The sequence below is a fragment of the Phoca vitulina genome, unplaced genomic scaffold (genome assembly GCF_004348235.1).
Source record: "Phoca vitulina isolate PV1807 unplaced genomic scaffold, GSC_HSeal_1.0 scaffold4, whole genome shotgun sequence".
Lineage (NCBI taxonomy): Eukaryota > Metazoa > Chordata > Mammalia > Carnivora > Phocidae > Phoca > Phoca vitulina.
In genome coordinates this window covers 15,349,852-15,369,406 of record NW_022589707.1, presented here as the reverse complement: position 1 = coordinate 15,369,406, position 19,555 = coordinate 15,349,852, and the positions used below count along the sequence as shown (strand labels likewise).

The window sequence follows — 19,555 nt, the reverse complement described above, 5'->3', positions numbered from 1 at the left end:
GCTAGTGGTTTTGAGGTTTTAAAAAATGCAGTCGTTACTTTTCTTGCATATTCTTCGGAAGAACTACTAACCCTGAGAAAAAGGCTCATCAGGGAGTTCAGTCTGGTTTTTTTTTTTAACAAATACAAACGCCTACACTGTGCCACTGAGCCACGCGCGGGGCTGTAAAAGTGGAGTTCCCTGGTTAGTGTCTGGAGGAGTTCAGCCGACCTGTGCACTAGAGGGGCAGGAGAGGGGGGGCACGATGAGCCTGGAGGGGGTGAGACTGGCAGGCTCCTGGCGAGCTTCCTGGACGAGACGATGCAGGCCTAAGGCACGGGCCAACAGCCACGAGGAGCAGGGCGTGGGGACCCGCCATTGGGGTGTGGAGAAATGGTACCCTAATGAAAACATCACGCCTTTTCACAATAAGCTAGTGGATTGTTACATCATGTACGTGTCAATGACCAAAATTTTTCCTAAGATGCTCCTAAGGTCAAATAGAAGAAAATTAAGTTTCCTCATGGTATTGTATATTAATGGAATCGGCAGGTATGCTATGCTCTTAAAGATCTAACAGATTTTTTACTACTGTGATTTTAATAATTTTTAAGAATGCCTTAGCAGCAATGGTGTTTTGCTCTAGTTTTAGATTCAGAGATGAACTAACTCGAAAATTGTTCAAAGTGAAGGGCTTCAGTGTACAGTCAAAATTAGAATACCAGATTCCTCCCCACCTCATAGCTCTTTCCTAAGAAACTGACACATCTTTTTTTTTTTTTCTCTTTATTTTAAGTAGGCTCCGTGCTTAGCATGGAGCCCAAGCTGGGCCTGAACTCACAACCTGAGATCAAGACCTGAGCTGGGATAAAGAATCGGAGGCTTAACAGACTGGGCCACCTAGGCACCCCTACAACAGACACATCTTTATTTCCTCTTAATGTCCTTAAGTTACTGTGCACTTATTGAAGGCTTAAGAAGGAACACTGTTATATATAGTGTTTTGCTAACTGGCATTATGTATTAGTTTGCAAGGGTTACCATAAAAAATACCACGGACTGGGTGGCTTAAACAAAAAAAATTTATTTTTTCACAGTTTTGCAGGTTGAAAGTCCAAGACCAAGGCACCAGCAAAATTGGTTTCTCCTGAGGCCTCTTCCTTGGCTTGAAGATGGCGGCCTTCTGTGTCCTCACATGGCCTTTTTTTCCTCTGTCCACACACCCCTGGGGTGTCTCTTTCTCTTATTATAAGGACATCAGTCATATTGGATTAGGGCCCTATCTGTATGACCTCTTTAACCTTAATTATCTCTTTAAAGACCTTATCTCTGGTTATCGTCAAATTGGGGGTTATTCATTCAACATATGAATTTGGGGGAACGCAGTTCAGTCTATAACATGTTAGATGGTATGCATGTCAATTTACAGTGATATGATACATACGAAGAGACTGAAAAAAAAAGAATGGATACCTCAGAGTCTTAGATTTTACAGACATTAAAATTTAAAGAAAATACAGTATGTACAAGTTTCAGGAAAATAAAGAGTAAGGTAGAGTGCACCCTTTTGATGTATGAGGGAAATACCATAAACTTTCATAGAAATAATTTAGGTAAATCTTCCAAAAACTTAGAAATCCAAGAAGTGTTTGTCAGTTCCTGTCACAGTTACTGAAGTGTATGTCACAATAGGTTGCCAAGGAAATTGTCATATACATGGAGTGAAGTACTCGGTCATCTTCATTCTTTTGAGCATGCTTTATTTTCAAAGCAAGAAGCCATCATGGGAGACCTTTTTTCCTTATTTTGGGAGGTGGATCCTCCCCCCATACCTTTAAGTTTTACCATCCCAAGTCAGGAATATGAATGCCGGAAGGATGACTCTTGCGGGGCAATAGGGAACTTCCTGCTTTGGTATTTTGTCATTATATTGGTCCTGATGTTCTTCTCTCGGGCTTCTGTCTGGGTAGGATATCCTATTTCATTTAAAATAATATGTTTACTCTATCATAGGGGATATTCCATAAAATAAATTCACTTTACTTCGATCAAACTACTTTTTTAAAAGTTTGTTTTCTAGTTTTAAAAATAATGCAATCTCGTTCTAGAGCATCCAAGAATACAGAAAAGGATGAAGAAGAAAATTTAAACTACTATAATCCTATTTCCTAGAGATAGCCGTTGTTAATATTTTGGAGTAATATTCTAGTTTTTTTGTCTTTTTCTCTATCTCCGTATATTTCTCTCAATCTGTCTTTGATCTTACATGGTTGGTATTGCATTGTATATATTTTCATATCCTGCTTTTTAAAAACTTAATATTATATTGTAACACTTCCTCAAATCATATTCACACAGCAGCACTCTTAATGACTGCATAATTTTGCCTTGTGGTTGCACCATAACAAATCTGCAATTCTGAGACATTTAGGTTGTTTGCAGTTTGTCCATAGCCTGTGTAATGCTGGGATAAACTTCCCTACTGGTAAATGACCTCCAAATTCCTTTTGTAGCCACGTAATTCTTTTTTTTTTTTTTTTTTTAAATTTTGAGAGGCAATTTCTTCTTTTTATTTATTTATTTATTTATTAGAGAGAGAGAGAGAGAGTGAGAGAGAGCGCAAGAGGGGGTAGGGTTAGAGGGAGAAGCAGACTCCCCGCCGAGCAGGGAGCCCGATGTGGGACTCGATCCCGGGACTCTGGGATCATGACCTGAGCCGAAGGCAGTCGCTTAACCAACTGAGCCACCTAGGCGCCCTGTAGCCACGTAATTCTAATCAAAGATACAAAAGTTGTCATATTTATAGAATACATGTTGTAGGATTTGGGAGCTTTTAGAATGAAGCAATGTACTCTCCTGAAAGATAAGATGCAGAACTAAACTAAACTAAACAGAACAAAAGTCACCACTTTAGACCACCTACTAGCAGAAGAAAATGCCATCCTCTTAGGAATGAGATAGCCCAGTTTTTCAGGACTGTTAATCTCCAACATATTATGAGTAACTGAGCTCTTATAAATTGCTGACATGGAGTCCTTGCTGGCCATTAATACCAGGCTGATGATTAATCAAACCACCATCATTTGGCATTATAGCCAGAGCGCTGGCCTGGCAATGGTCAGCTAGACTTGAGTGCTGTATCAACTCTAGATGGAAAGGAGGAGTTTTGTTATGTCTATGCCAGCTGGGTTCCATTATAATAATCAAAGACTCTTCCCCTCACCATGTCTTCCCCCTAAGAAGAAGTTCCATCTAAAGTCTAAATGCTTCTTAAAGTAGATACTTTGCCAAAAGGAGATTTAGAATAGTGATCCCTTATATGTGTCCTAGACTCCCTAGCTAAGTATATTGAATTTGTCTGGATTGGCCAGAAAAGCTATTTTAGAAAATTAACAAAAAAATTGAAATTGATTCCTGGCAATTTCATCATGAAGACCACTTAAGAGGTCTAAGTTATTCTTCTGCTCCTTTGCTTGCATCAGCTCTTTGGAATCATAGAGTCTGAGCTTCAAGAACCTAAGACAGCATGCAGTCCAGCCTCCTTTTTGTAGGCAAGTAAGATACCAGTATCCCTCCTTTTTTTTTTTTTTTTTTAAATAAGACCCAAAGAAATTAAGTGACTTGTCCAATGTCACACAAGTGGTTAGTGATGGAGGAGAAATAGACCCAGGTTTCCTGCCATGTAATTCATTTGCTTCAAAGCATAGCTGAAATGTTGAATTAAATCTATTCAGTGCTGATTAAAACCTTAATTATCTTAGAGGTTTCGTCTTTCACTTTGTACCCCTATGGCAGTTACAATCGGCTGAACCGCTTCTTGTGAAGGGTCCCAGATTTGAAATCTGAGAACCATATGAGAGCTAGTCAAGGAGGATGGAATTTTTCTTTCACTTTGAACTTCATTTTCTCTGCTAAACTATGAGCCTTTATTTACAAACCTTGAAGTAATGGTAAAAGCGTGATGGAAATGTGGTGGTAATTATCCTCAAACGTGAAGCACACTGATTTCCTCTGGATTTGCCACTCTTTAAGATGCATTCACCCTTTTGCTTTCAGACACTATAAATACTATATTTAGCTTATATGTTTGTTTAGTGTTTATTCAGACTTCTAGTGCTGGTATTTTTCCAAACAATACTGGTCCAAGCTTCTCATTTTGCATATGTGGAAACTGAGCTTTAGGAGGTGTCAAGTGAATTGTTGTTAAAACTGCAGACCTGTGCCATGGCTCAAGGCAGAGCCATACCTAGATCTCTCCACTGTTCTCGCCTACTCCTCAGGGCAGGCCCTGCTGATGTTTTCACTCACTGAGTCACACACAGATAGTTAATAAAATGCTTTTGGTAACCACAGTTCATGCGATTCCACTTAGCTTGATGCAAAATCTTTTGATTTGGGGATTATATTTTGATTTGACATCAAGTCAAATATGGAAGCTTTCCGTAAAAATGATGTAAACCTAATAAATGTTTTTAAACATTTCTCCCTGCCCATTACAAAAGTATGCATTATAGAAAACGTCGAAATTATAGGAAAGTACAAAAAATGAGAAAAAACCGCTCCAGATTACATGGAAATAACCAACTACTATGAACTTTTGTGGATAAACTTCTAATCATTTAATAATTAACTCTATAAGTATTAAATTTAAAATAAGCCCCCCCCCATCATTGTTAAAGGAAAGATATCTCAAAAGAGGATTCTACTCTTAAGGTTTTCAGAGAACGTTTGCAGTAACCCAAAAAGCAGAGAGGTACCTCATTAAAGATACTTACCTGCTGTTGTAGAGATCAGATATTAAGAAAAGAATGGGCCAAGGATCCTCGATTGTAGTTATGAATACCCACGTATGGCATTTTCAACCCAAAGGGAGTTTGACTTTCTATAAAAATTCATTTTTTCCCCAATTGTAGACAACCTGAAAAGTTAAAAGGAAAAATATCACTGTTTCACTCACAGTCAACCATTGCTAACACTTGTCTACATTGTTTAAAGTCTTTTCATATTTTTAGCTAGCTAGTGATTATACTGCATATACAAATTTGCATCTTGATTTTTTTTTTTTTTTAAAGATTTTATTTATTTGACAGAGAGAGACACAGCGAGAGAGGGAACACAAGCAGGGGGAGTGGGAGAGGGAGAAGCAGGCTTCCCATGGAGCAGGGAGCCCTATGTGGGGCTCGATCCCAGGACCCTGGGATCACGACCTGAGCCGAAGGCAGACGCTTAACGACTGAGCCACCCAGGCGCCCCTCTTGATTTTTAACTTAATAGTATAACGTGTATTTCCTCATGTTGAGATGTGCTTTTCTTATAATAATTTTTACAACTATATATTATGATTGTACCATAATTTATTTAACCATTGCCTACTTTGATTTTTGAATTTTATATTATCCTAATTACACTGAGATTATTTTTGTGCACAAAGTTTTCTCTCTTTGAGGGGTTATTTCCTGGTGATAGATTCCTAGTAAGAATTATTATGTGTCAAAAGTATTACGAGTATTTCTAAAGTTTTGATGTATTTTGAAAGAGTTGCTTTATATTTATATTTTAGCAAAATCATGTTCAGCATCAAAAAATGGGACACTGATCTGAACAATGGGACAAATTTATTTATGGAGTATTGGGCTAGGATATTTGAAATTGGAACTGTTCAAAGAAATCCATTTCTTTTTTGTTGCCAAACTCACAGATAATATGTTATGGTTGCATTTTGGAGGAAAGTTTCTGAAAGACTTAGGAGATATTAAGTTTATGAACTCTGGTAAAGATTTCAAGGGTTACAAAAAAGGTGACCTGATAAAATGTCCTTTACAAAGTAATTAAAAATGAATCCCAGTACTATAAAATCTGTTTTTAAATGATGTTTAAATGATATTTCTTTACATTGTGAGTACGGGAAAACTTTATAACCCATAGATCCTCATCAGTGTTTTTTTCTCTCAAGTCTTTGTTCCATTTGGTTTGGTTCAAAACGTTTTGGCAGACTCTGCTATCAAAGCCTGGTCTTCCAGTGGGCAGCAGACGAGAGGATCACTATAATAGGAACTCAATAAGAATTTATTGAATTGTACTGAGTGTTTAAAATTAGACATTGTCCAAGAATCTAGGGCAACAGTGTTTTATGTAAGTGAAAAACAACCAACTGAGATTGCTATTACTGATCTGTGTATTTCTGAAACAGATGTCGGAGAAGAAAAAGGATGAAGACAGTGGGACCAGCACCTCAGTCAGTAAAGGTGAGAGCTGGTGCATATTTGGTATTGGAGTATGATGAGAGAAATATGTGCGGAATGTGGAAATCAGACAACCGAGTGTGGTTAAAGGGCCTCCCCAGAGCTGTGGCGGCCCCTTGGATGGGCTCCTTGCTTTAGCGCAAGACAGCTTAGCTACCTTTAGTAGAGCTCAAGCTCTCTTTTCATTCCTCAAGTATTCTCCCTTCATACAGCTTGCCTTTCATATAACTTTATTGTTAGTGTTGCTACAGGACTGTGAGCTTTATATGACACTTTTTAATAACCTATAAGCAGTGGTGTGCTGGTAAATGTTTAACAACTGGCTCTCCAAAAATGGGTATGTGTATATATGTGTTTTTTTAAAAAAATGTTGCTGATATGAAGGATGTATATCACACAATTTACAAGTAACAAAATGTATAATACACTTTATGGTAAATTCCATCTTGACCGCCAATTTTGGCAAAACACTTTTCCATGACTTCTGCCAGACCCTTGCATCTTTAGCCAACTGATGGTTGCAATGGATGAACAAGTGTAGTCTGATATGAATGTTATTTTCCTGTAAGTTAAGGAGTAAGATGAAGGAAGCAGGAAGACGTATGTTACAACTTACCTTGGTTGTCACTGATATGACTTCTCTGCTGAATTGGATAATCGTTTTAGAATACTCTGGAAGGATATTTCCTCGTTTTTGGGTGTGATTCACAATGTAGTGGCTACAGGATGACACTTTTAAGTGTAATCTATGTTCGTAACATGTTTTTTTATCACGTTAAGCCTAGATGATCCACAAAACCATGAACAAGACCTGATTAAAAAAAAAAAAGACCTGATTTTTGGTGCTCATTGATTTTTATCCCGCCCACACTGATTTCAAATTACCAACATGATGTTGTTACTGGAGTGGAGTTGGGAATAGACGCACAGTCACACGCCATTACATAGTATTTCCAATATCCAGATACGACAGAAATAAATAGCTTCGAGAGCTATTTCTTAATAAAATGTCATAAAATAATTAGGAAGTGTTTAGTTTCAAATATTTATTACATTTATGTGTAATATGTGGATTTAATGGTAAGTTTGTATAATTTAATTTTGACTTATGGGCTGTGTTTTAACAACCATCTCAGAATTCCTTAAAGTGTAACCCTCTGTTCTTGTGAGCTAGCTGGTAGAAGACAACTATAGCACAGCACTGTGTAAAGAAAAGATCCTCTTTAGTTTCCTGCTACCCAAATCATATTCACATACATACTTGAATCTTTAAGACTTCAAGGCAAGGGAAAAAAGGGTCCTTCTCTGGAAAATCTTGGTGACCTTTCCCCCCTGATCTTATATCAGGGGTCCACAAAGCTTCAAAAGCAATGTGTCAAGCATCTATTTGACCCTTCTGATCTCTAGGAGACTTGGTATCGTACTGGAAAATGCAGGCAGCTGCCAACACTTGCAAATGAGTGAAGACAAGTGGTGGCTTGCCAAATGGCAACCGAGAGTGAGTCTGCACATGCCATAGGCTTCCTTAGGTAATATGAAGTTACAGTAACCAATGACATGCCTAACATCTTGATTTGTTTCATTGGTTGTTAGCGAGCAAAGACACTTCCTATAAGCGGCAAAGCAAAGATGGTGACTGGGACTCTTTACAAATGATGAAAAAACCAAAGCAGAGCCAACTTACCCCTGTAACTGACTCAGAAATGGCTTTGGTCAATGCCTATCTTGAACAAAGACGAGCCCTGCGCCATTCTCAGTTCAGCCAGGTGAATCAGATCCAACACGATAGTGATACTACTGAGTGTGACAGTGAAGAATCTAACTCGGGAGCCTCCTCGTGGAAGGAGAGTGAAAGTGAACACCATCCATCACCAGCTAGTATTAAGAAGAGAAAATTAGCTCAGAGGCAAAGGAATGTGGGAAGTTACCAAATCAGGGAAAGGCCCTGCCTCCACTGCAAAGCCATGAGAACGAATGAATGGTTGACCCGCCATTTCCTTCAAAGTACTTCAGTAACCCACATGAAGGCAGATATTCAAGAGGAAAATTGTGTACCTGACGTTAATACAAAATTCAGTAAATTTTGAATTTTATCAAGTCCTTACCTTACTTGGAGCCAGATGAAAGAGATGAATAAAACACAAAAAATCACCAGAACTCTAGGTGCGGAAGCTTTTACAATAAAGTCTCTCTAACAACAAAAACATACTTGAAACCCAAGAGGTAAAATTTCAGATAATCCTTTGTCCAAAAACAGGCCAGTGAATTTGTTTATGGCACCATTGGAACATCAAAGATCTGCTTCTACTATGATTTTTTAATTCAAAAGAGCACAAGACATATGTTATTCCTTGAGTGTATGTATTTTGTTTATGTCTGTAATACAAATAAGGAAGCTCTTTGAAAATATATTTATGTTCAGAAACCATTTAAATTTATTTGTATGTTTTGATTGACTGACTGAGTGAATTAGGTGACAGTGGTTGGCGTGGAATGGACCATATTCTCCAGGTCCGTATTTTCTGGTGACTCTATCTGAGCTGTATTGCTGCATATGTGTCAGCTACAATTGGTGAGGAGGAAGAACTCAAGAGCCTGGAAAAATACCTGATTCCCAGAGTAGAGCAAGGAGGGAAGGGAGCATGGCCCAGAGGGTGGCTGGGCTGTGGGCTGTCCACCTGGTTATTGTCCAAAGGTAATGGCAAATGTTAAAGAAAAAATCATTCTGACACCTGTTTTTTGTTTTTGTTTTGTTTTGTTTATGTTTTTTTAATTTGTTTTTAAAGATTTTATTTATTTATTTGACAGAGAGAGAGCACAAGCAGGGGGAGCAGGAGAGGGAGAAGCAGGCTCCCCACCGAGCAGGGAGCCCAATGCGGGGCTTGATCCCAGGAGCTTAGGATCATGACCTGAGCCGAAGGCAGACGCCCAACTGACTGAGCCACCCAGGCGCCCCTTTGTTTTTTGTTTTTAGATTTTATTTATTTGAGAGAGAAAGAGAAAGGAAGAGAGCACCAGAGGGGAGAGGGAGAAGCAGACCCCCCCTGAGCAGGGAGCCCGGCACGGGGCTCGATCCCAGGACCCTGGGATCATGACCTGAGCCGAAGGCAGATGCTTAACCGACTGAGCCACCCAGGTGCCTCTGACACTTGTTAAATATGGTAGGGAAGACTTTATTCAAGACAACTATAGTCCCCCCTTGGCAGTACGTATACTAAAATTGGAACAATGGAAGATTAGCGTGGTTCCTGTGCAAGGCTGACATACAAATTGGTAGAGCATTCCGTATTTTTAAATAAGTCAGATAAAGACAAATACTGTATCATCTCACTTATATGTGTCATCTAAACGAGCCAGACTCACATAAACAGAGAATACAATGGTGGTTGCCAGGGGCTGGGGCTGGGGAAAATGAGGAAATGTTGGTCAAAGTGTCCAAACTTTCAGCTGTCAGATTAGTAAGTTTTGGGTCATCTAATGTACAGCTTGGTGACTCTAGCTAACAATGCTGTTACAATTACTTAGTTGAAAGTTGCTAAGAGTAAGCCTAAAATGTTCTCACCACACACAACAAAATGGCAGTCATGTGAGATGGTGCATGTGGTAACTAATCTTATTGTGGTAATCTTTCACAATATATATGTGTATCAAATCATCATGTTGTACACCTTAAACTTATACAATAAAGTTGGGATTATAACTCAATAAGGTTAAGATTGAAGAGTTAAAAAAATAATGATGCCACAAAGTGCTATAAAGGAAAATAAGTCTATCAACCATACCTTAAAAAGAAAAAGACTATTGTAATAGGGGTCGTGATTGATAGCCAAGGAGCAGGGTAAGGGGTAAAATGGAAAACTACTAGGAGAGACATCAAGGGAAGCGGGATTCCTGTTAAACCGACCTAACAGGATTCCTGCTAAAGGCAGCCAAGGACTCAGACATCAAAGACAGAGGATGAAAAACTTGATCAGATATCAAGGGTGGGGGTGCTCCCAATAAACTCACTTAGCAGGATCCTGGCTAAAACTGGGCCAGACACCAAAGTTGAGATCTGGTCTTAAAGAGGGCTCAGAGGAGCCTGACTAAAGTTGGGTCAGAGTCTTTATCAAAAGTTAGCCGCAATCTAGACATACATGGGGTTGGGCTTTTCAGGTAAGTGGGAAGCCCAGCAATGGGGTATTCAGGCAGGACTTACTAGATGGGTGGCCATTCTGGAGACCCTTCTCCAGATGGATAGCAGAACCCCAGCTGGGATGTAAAAGAAGGCCCCGATTCCAGAGAAGAGGGCTGGCTGGCAAGGAGAAGGGACTGTAGTCACAGGGCTAGAGTTCAAAGAAGGGCTTAAGTCTTGGGGAAGGACTTAGGTATTACAAATATGATAAAGACTGCAGCCTGATAATAAGGACTAAGACTTTCATGACTTGCTGGCAGAGAGACCACAAGCTATGACTTTGGTTACTCCTGCTAATAGTAGCTTTCTTAACTGATTGCAACACAGGGAACTGGGTGGGGTGGGGGCAATGTGGGAGCTCTGACCACTGGAACTAGGCCACTAGAATCCAGGACATGGGGTGACATTTTTGAGCTTATTTGTGGAGTCTGTCTGACTGTTCAGATTACCTGAGTATTGGAACAGGTCTGAGGCCATGAGCAAAAAGCAGGACTTCAAGAGATACCTCAAGCATCAAACTTTTCTGTGAACTTCCCTTACTCCTTGTCATCCTCCCTGACTTTGTTCTCTCAGGCAGAAGGCCCCCCCCACCCCCCCAAAAAACCCCAAGCTCAAGCTATAATAGCAAGTTGCAGGGACAGGATTTAGACCCATGATGTCCGGCTTCAGAGTTTGGGCTCTTAATTACCATGATCTTAGTCATTATTCTCTGAAGATGAAAGATCCTGATTTCAAGGTAAGTCACTCACCACCTCTCACACAGCCATAAGTGATGTCCAAGCAGATATAATCTCACCAGGAAAAGGAGGGTGAGGACTATTTTCCAGATAACAGAGCAAGGACCCATGCCCCAAATGTTTTGCTTATGGATCTAGAATATGAACCAATGACATTATTATCTGAAGAGTCATATCACAGACTGCTACTTTTCTTGTCCATGGAGCTAGAACAGATTGAGGGGGTAGGAGATAGCCAGGGGGTAGAAGAAGGAATCAGAATTGAGTTAAACCAGGGGCTATCGATGTGAGGAGATTAGGATAATCTGTAAGTACATTAAAGCAAAACAGAGGCCAAACACAGGTGGGAGGACATCCAAAGCCAAAGAGAGAAATCATGGAATCAATGGAATAAGGCAAGGACATCATAGGGGAAGATCAAAAGTGTAGCCAGGCACGTTGGAACTGGATTACTGAGCGAGGAACAATACCCGTGAGGTGGCAGATGGTTCATGAATCCAGGGCTGCAAACACTAGTCGTGGCCGGGTGTTGCTTGTACGCAGAGCCTGGGGTGAGCTGTCAGGATGGGGTCCCTGGGCTGCTACACAGTCCCTTCGTCAGTCCCCCCTTGCTGCATGGGATAAAGTAGGCTGCCTCTGGTTTTCATGGTAGAAGGTTGTAACCTGTTGGGGTAGCTTGCTTGAGGGGAGGCATGGAATTCTGGGGCTCGCCTCCTCTCTGTGGTCCCTTCATGCAGCTAAATGATAAGAACTGACCCCTTTCCGCTTACATCAAGCATCACAATTCTTGTCACAAACTGCGATGCAGAGAACTATGGAATGGAAGCAAGGGTCTAACTGAGATGGATATGGGGAGGAATAAGAGTATCACACAGAAGGTATTTGTAGATGGGGTGGGGAATGGGGAACGGGGACTGTGTCTATAGGGTGCACAGTCTCAAACTCTGAACCAGCATCTGCCCTCCAGGAGTGGTGTGGTTTTGGTGGGAGAAGCCAATAATAACAGCAACAATAATACAGGTAATAGGCAACATTTAGAGAACGCTTGTTATGTGCCAGGCACCGAAGTAAGTATTTTATAAGGATTATTATCCTTCACAAGCCTGCAAAATAGATATTTTCCCAATTTTATAGATGATTAAACTGAGGTTCAGGAAAATAAAATGACCCACCCAAGGTCACACAGCCGGTGAGTGTGGGGGAGCTGGGTCTTGGGTTTTGTCTGGCCACAAAGATGTTGTTTTTACCGTGATGATAATACGTTATCCATGTTCTTAATGGAGAGCAATTAGATAAGAACTTGGGAGATACAAATACCAAACTGAGTCCAGAGACCAGAGAAGGACTGTTAGTGGAAAATGGGGCCAAGAATCAGAGATGGGAGCCGTTAAGCTGGGGAGGGTGCCCACTGTTGAGTGGAGACGCCTTACAGCATCAGCTCACTTCGTCTGCCGTGGTGAGCTCGGCCAGCTTATCCACAGATCAGGCGGAAACTCAGGGTGGTCTTCTAAAGAAAAGGGGGGGTGGGAACTGGGGGGACTGGAAACTTGGCTGGAAGCTGGTGAGGGTAGAAATGAGCTCTGCAGTGTCCAGGAACAAGAGGCAGTAGTGACTCGAGCAGTGAGGTTGGTGGCCAAGGATGTGAGTGGAGAGCTAGAGAGGACTGCCAAGGAAACCAGGAGCAACCACAGCTCTTCCCCAGCCCCACCCCTTTCTCTCAGGATGGAGAACTATCTCCCCGCAGATCCCAGTGTTTCCGAAACAGCAACCCGTTCATGGATTGTGGAATCAATTTAGACGGTTGCGACTAGCATTTATTAAAAAATAAATAGAAAATAACAGTGCATTGTACATAATAAAGGTAAGTATTGTTTCGATTTCAGGGTGTGCGGACTGAGTTGCAATGCAAAATGTGTTTCTTACTATGGTTAAGATACAAAATAAAAGCCACCGCTCTGGAGTGGCTTTCTTTGGAGATTTTCTGTATCAGCCAACTCTTCCACTAAGTTAGTGAAGGCACTTGTCACTCCGTGCATTCCCGACTGTCGTATGCAAAGACTTGGTAAATCTTCACCCACACTGTAGGATGGGCCACCTGTCTAGATTAGTGAGAAGCTTGAATTAAATTATACTACTTTAAAAGAACTTTAGGTTTATTATTTTCAAATAGAGTAAGTGGAAGCCAGCTAACCAACTGTTGCCTGGTACACAGGGCTAGGTTTTGCCTTGATGAATAAACAAGTGTAATTTGTAATTGACATTTCAAAGAAGGCTTAGAAACAGGCCAGCCTTTGTTTAAATCATAATTACCCTGTTTGTATGTAAAAGGATACTTCTAAAGCTTTTCAAAACAACTGGCTCTTTTAAGTAGATAATTATGCCCTTTCCAATCTTGTTTACACTATTCAGAACTTCAGTGAACTCTTTTTTTTTTTTCCCATAGATAGTACAAAGGTTAACTTCAGCCAGCCTTTCCTCAAATTATCACAAATTCCCAATTAGTAAAGTCTAAACAGCGTTTCCCTGTAACAATATACCAAAGACTTGTATGATGTGTTCTTTATTGCTTTGAATAACATCTGACAAGTTTCCAAGGACCAGGCCACCTGGATATTCTCTATCTGTCAGGAACATGTGGTCACAGAGGTGCAGGGGAGGGTAAGAGGAAACACAAATTATGCACAAACATGCAGGGATGGTGAAGGAGACAAAGGGAGAAAATGCCTTTTATTTATTTATTTTTTTAGTCTCTGTTACATATCAACTGAACTGCACATTTATAGGCACTTTTTAGTGTAAAGAAGAGCCACACCTTATATCTAAATTTCACAAAGCTACAGATAAAAACAGAAGACTGAGCTTTTTTTTTTTTTTTTTTTTTTGTATGTAGACTGGAAGTTATTAGAGAGACCTCGAGGGGTTGGCAGAGGATAGATGTATTGTGAAAAAAATTATACTTGTCCTGTTTTGAATAACTTATTTCTCATTGCAGATTTCAACTCAGTGCACAAAAGGACATGCATGAAATGCTTTTTTAAAAAAACAAAACTGTTATAATCCCAGGCCATGCTCCTTTCTAGTTCTTACCTTTTATCTTGGGAGTTTGGCTTCTTTTATAGATGGTTCCTCAGGCTGCCTTATTACTGGGGCCTGTTGTCTATTATTGTCTTCGTTTATTAGGGCTTTCTGTCACCATGAAGTTTCGTGTGTTCAAAATCTTGATTTAGCAGTGAGAATATCAGGCGGGGAGCCAACTCTGCTGCTAATTAGTATAAATCAAGAGAGGGAAGCAGGGAGATAAAAACCAGGTCCCAGAAGAAGGGTCTGCAGCCAGAGTTAGGAAGACTGACTAACAGGTCAGAGAGTTGAGTGCGGGACAGAGGGACTTGGAGAAATGCCGCCTTGGGCCAGGGGCTTCTTATCTCTTCTCCAATTGCACCTCTTCAGGGGCATTCTTCCCCTCACTCCTTTGTCCACGGGTGGTTCATGAAGGGGCATGGGAGCTAATTCTGGAAAGGGAAGTTTGCTGGTTGGGGGCATTCTGGGAAAAGCTGCTTCAGTCTTATAAAGACCTGCACAGGAAAGAAATGGTCCCTTTTCGTTTGGTGATTGATGTCTAGTCTGCACATGAGGGCTGCAACGGTGACCGCCATCTGTGTCCCTAAGTGTATGGGTCTGAACACATCCCAGCGAGAATACGGAAGAGATGGAAGAGAATAGGTCCTGAGCTGCTGAATTAACAAATTCTGGAAACATCCTTCTTTTGGACTTCTTTTTGGGCAAGAAAATTACCCCATTGACCATTTGAAATTGGTTTTTCTGTGACTTGCAGCTGATACAGGGTCTTGGCCACCTTCTTGTCCTTTATGATTCTTACAACAGCTCCTTTTCTTTTTTTTTTTTTGTGAGAGTGAGAGAGTGCATGAGGGAGGGAGGGACAGAGGGAGAGGGAGAGAGAGAATCTCAAGCAGGCTCCATGCCCCAGTGCGGAGCCTGACACGGGGCTCGATCTCACAACCCTGAGAGAATGATCTGAGCCAAAATGAGGAGTCGGACACTTAACCGAGTGAGCCACCCAGGTGCCCCTTACAGCAGTTCCTGGCAGAGAAATAACTTCAAATAGGGTGCATGTGCTCCTTTGATGGGACCTGGGCTTGGCCTGTAATGATGGTGAGAGCTATTAATCACTGAGAAATTCCAGTTTCTTTTCCCCATGATTCTCATGTGTGTGGTATGGTGTGATCCTGCCTGTTCCCATTCCACTTTCACACCATCCAGGCATGGATTCAGTAGGATTTCCTTCCTATCAGAGTCCCTTCCTGAGAATTTGGAATTGGGACCAGGAAAAAGATCAGTCTCTGGTGACTGGACTTACAGCAGATATTCAGGGTTGACATTTCCCCTCATGTACTTTGGGAACCAGAGAAAGTAGGTTGTCACTAAAGGATAAGAGTCAAACCAACAGAGAAGGGTGGAGAGATGTGATGGAAAATTCTGATGGTTTTCAAGTCCCTGGTTCCAGTTAATTCCTAAGGCCCATTTGTTTACACACTCAGGCATCATCCACTTCACTAGCAGATTCTTATAATAATTTCCCCTCTTTGCTTAGTCTAGCTCAAGTGGGTTTCTATTACTGGAAACCAAAAGAATCATTAAAACAGTGGTGTGCTGGTAAATGTTTAACAATCGGCTCTGATTGTTAAAAGCCCTGATTTTGTAGCACTTGCTGATTTGCATGATATAAATACTCCCACTATTGCTTATTTCAGCTACCAAAGTGGCATGAGTGAACGTGGAGTTGGGAAGTGATGAGCACGTTGGCTCTGGTGAACCGGTCTGAGACGGCTCCAGCACATCACTGCCTAAAGAATAACACACGTAACACACTTTGCAGAAAATCCATGTCATATAGAAGGTTCAGGAGTATATACTGATGATTGCTAAGTTGGGAATACTGGAATTAAAAGTTTTTAATTAATTTCCAATGTGAGAGTCTTGGGGCTCAGGGAGTAGAGCAAGTAGGATTAAATTTTTAAATAACATTGAAAAAAATTCTTTTTTCAGTAATAATCATGATTTGGGTGTATTGGGACTCAGTGGGAGGTAGGGGGCTTGGACCAAGAAAGGGAAAAAGGCTGGGAGTTCAAGGGGAAGGATGTGGAAGAAGATGACCTGTGTGAGGGCAGGATCCAGGCCTTGACAAAAAGGAGAAATCACCTTCTGCAGGCGAGGAGTGGCATTCTGGGGGTGAGACGCCAAGGCCACCTGGTATCCCAGGTCCCCACACCAACAAAAGACTCAGTTAGGTCATTTGGCTATCTCCTGTAAAATCTCCCAATCTGCTTTGTTTCTGACTGAAAGCCTTTTATTAAACAATGAAAGATAAGAAGGTATAAAATGCATATGCAGGGGTGGAGCAGTACTTTTATTATGAGCGAGGTCAAATAATCAGTAAGAATAAGTATGACATTAGATCCTTCCCTCCTTTGGTGAGGGGAGGTTGTGGGGTGTGGAGAAAGATGGCCTCGGGACTTTAAGAAGCCCCTTCCAGCCTATCTTCCCACACTTGCCTCCTCTACCTGAAAGGCCAGTCACAAAATCTTCAAATGTTGAACTCCTCCTCAGTGTTGAGACCAGTCTCAAAGATCACCGCTTCAGTAACATTTTCTGTGGCTCTTCCAGGAAGGTTGGGTTCCCACAGTTGAGACCCCTGTCATAGCCCCAATCCTATCCGACTATAATGAACCCCCAACCTTCCTCTTATGTTTCATGGTCAAATAACTGGATTTTTTGGACATTATGCATTGATATGCCTAAACTCCCAGAACTTCGATTTTTGTACTTGAGGTCATGAATGAACATTTCAAACAACTGCATTTGTTTACTTTCAAGGGCATTGATATCTTTGTGCATCAATGTTTATACATCTATTCAAATATTTAGTCCTTGACATTTATACATGGTAAAGTGAATGTGTTGATGTTAGTGATAAGAAGGGTAGATTTTATAAGGTTAATTCAGTGGAGACAAAGCTGGAAATCATTAGACATCCTGGAAGTGGTGGATTTTAGTATCAATTACATATTTGGACGTAAGCCTGTTGACTCTGTTCATTTGTGGGAAAAGAGAGATAAAAATTAAAGAACACGTATAAAATGCTGAAAAACATATTCCTGAAGAATATATCTGAAAGGTGATGTGAACTAATTCTTTACATAAAAATTAATTCCAGATGGAACAAAATTAAAAGATAAAACAAGGAAACCACAAAAGTACTAGAAAAAAACACTAGTAAAGAATTTCCTAATCTCAAAGTTGGGAAGACTTTTCCAAGCATAATATAAATAAAATCCAGAAGCCTTAAAAGAAAAGACTTTACTTGGACTGCATACAAATATTTAAACTTCTGGAGAGAGAGCGAGGGGGAGAAAGAGAGAGAGAGAGAAAATGTCAGTAAATAAAGTGAAAAGGCAAAGGCAAACTGGGAAAATTTTTGGAACACAAAATTAGGGCAAGCCCTAATATCCCCAGTATATAAAGAGTTTTTAAAATAAGATAAAGCCAAATAAGTTAGTACCAAAATGGTCAGCAGAATATATGAATAGAAAGTTCACAGAAGAGGAACTCTAAATGATTCTAAATGATACACAAAAGGATGATCAACTTCACAAATAATTAAATAAAAAAGAAAACAAAGTATTTTTCTTACTTTAGACCGGCATAGGTCCAGTGTTTGATGATACCAGTATTGGGATGAAGGCCCTTTCAAAACACTGTTGGTGGGAAAGAAAATTGGTATAATTTCTTTAGAGGACAACCTGGGAATATAAAAAATGCTCATGCTCTGTGACCTAGCAATCTACTGTTAAGACTGGTCCAACAGAAATATCCTTTCAGATGTGCACACACACACAAAATAGGTACATACTTATGGATATTCATTGAAATATTGTATCTGCTTAGATTTCCAGGTTCCCAGGATCTGCTTTTTATTTATTTATTTGTTTATTTTAATTTTTTAAAGTAGGCTCCATGCCCAGCATAGGACTTGAACTCATGACCCTGAGATCAAGAGTTGCATGCTCTACCGACTGAGGCAGCCAGGCGCCTCCTGGAATCTTCTTTTTAAAAATGACATTTTTATTGTGTTGTTTTCTGATTAGAAGTACTTGGGTACATTGTAAGAAACTCACAGAACACAGTTATGTTAAAATAGAAAGAAAATTCTGCCCCAAAGATAATTACTGCTAACAGTTCAGTGCATATTATTTCCAGACCATTTTTGTACGTAAACGTATGTAATAAGCTTGACTCTTGCTTTCCAAACCTAACAACTGAATAGATTCAGATAAATATTTTGAGATCTATTTCTCCTCATCCCAACTCTTACTATTTGCTCTCTGAAATTCAGGAGCTGAATACATTCAGAAAACTTAGTATCCTTTACTATCTGAATTCACTACCCATCGTTTAACTCTTGCTCTCTGAATTTAGAAATAAATAAGTTTGGATAGCCAGGGATAATTGCACAAATATTTTTTCTCTTACAAAAGTTGAATTGTAATATACACTATTCAACAACTTGCCTTTTCTGCTTATGCATATATTTTTTACACCATTCCATGTTAGTTCATAAAGATCGATCCTTTTTTTTTAATATGCCTAGCTACTAAGATCTTTTTTCTTTTTTAGATTTTTTTAAAATTTATCTTTTGACAGAGAGAGAGACAGCGAGAGAGGGAACACAAACAGGGGGAGTGGAAGGAGGAGAAGCAGTCTTCCCCTGGAGCAGGGAGCCCGATGCAGGGCTCTGTCCCAGGACCCTGGGATCATGACCAGAGCCGAAGGCAGATGCTTAACGATTGAGCCACCCAGGTGCCCCTCGATCTTATTTTTTTAATGTCCACATAGTATTCCACTGTACAGTTATATCATAATTTATTGAGTTTCTTATTGATGAGTATTTACTGGTAACCTAAGTATATGCAGTAACATGGAAAGGCATCCCAATAGTACATATTTTTTTTTCTCTGCCCTTCCCACTCTAAGAGTGTCTGACTATGGATCCACTTTTAATTTAGAGCTACATGGTTTGTCTCTTAATTATAAGCTAGATTATAATTATACTTTTAATGATGCATGTTTATCTCATCTCCCCATATATTGTAAACTGTGAGCTCTTTGGAACGAGGTATTATCTTCAATTCTGTGTCTTCCAAAATGCCTATAAAAATGTCGGGCACACACTTTGGCAGATCCTCAAAAAAGTTACACATAGGGCGCCTGGGTGGCTCAGTTGGTTAAGCGACTGCTTTCGGCTCAGGTCATGATCCTGGAGTCCCTGGATCGAGTCCCGCATCGGGCTCCCTGCTCAGCGGAGAGTCTGCTTCTCCCTCTTACCCTCCCCCCTCTCATGTGCTCTC

The 19,555-nt window shown here is 40.4% G+C and overlaps 2 protein-coding genes and 1 non-coding gene across 3 annotated transcripts in view; all 3 read left to right on the top strand.

The window, feature by feature from the left end:
- The first annotated feature begins 1,604 nt into the window (after positions 1–1,604).
- On the top strand, positions 1,605–8,383 carry SSMEM1 (serine rich single-pass membrane protein 1). Its single transcript, XM_032401569.1, has 3 exons — positions 1,605–1,945; positions 6,170–6,224; positions 7,815–8,383. The coding sequence occupies exons 1-3, from the start codon at positions 1,763–1,765 to the stop codon at positions 8,306–8,308; spliced, it is 732 nt and encodes a 243-aa protein (XP_032257460.1). The 5' UTR covers positions 1,605–1,762; the 3' UTR covers positions 8,309–8,383.
- Positions 6,183–19,555, top strand: part of CPA2 (carboxypeptidase A2) — a 44,403-nt gene continuing 31,030 nt past the window's right edge. The window contains exon 1 of the mRNA XM_032401566.1: positions 6,183–6,224. The gene's annotated coding sequence lies outside the window, so the exon portion shown is untranslated. The remainder of the gene's footprint in view (positions 6,225–19,555) is intronic.
- On the top strand, positions 9,413–9,514 carry LOC116631165. Its single transcript, XR_004299112.1, has one exon. It is a non-coding gene; the product is annotated as a U6 spliceosomal RNA (small nuclear RNA).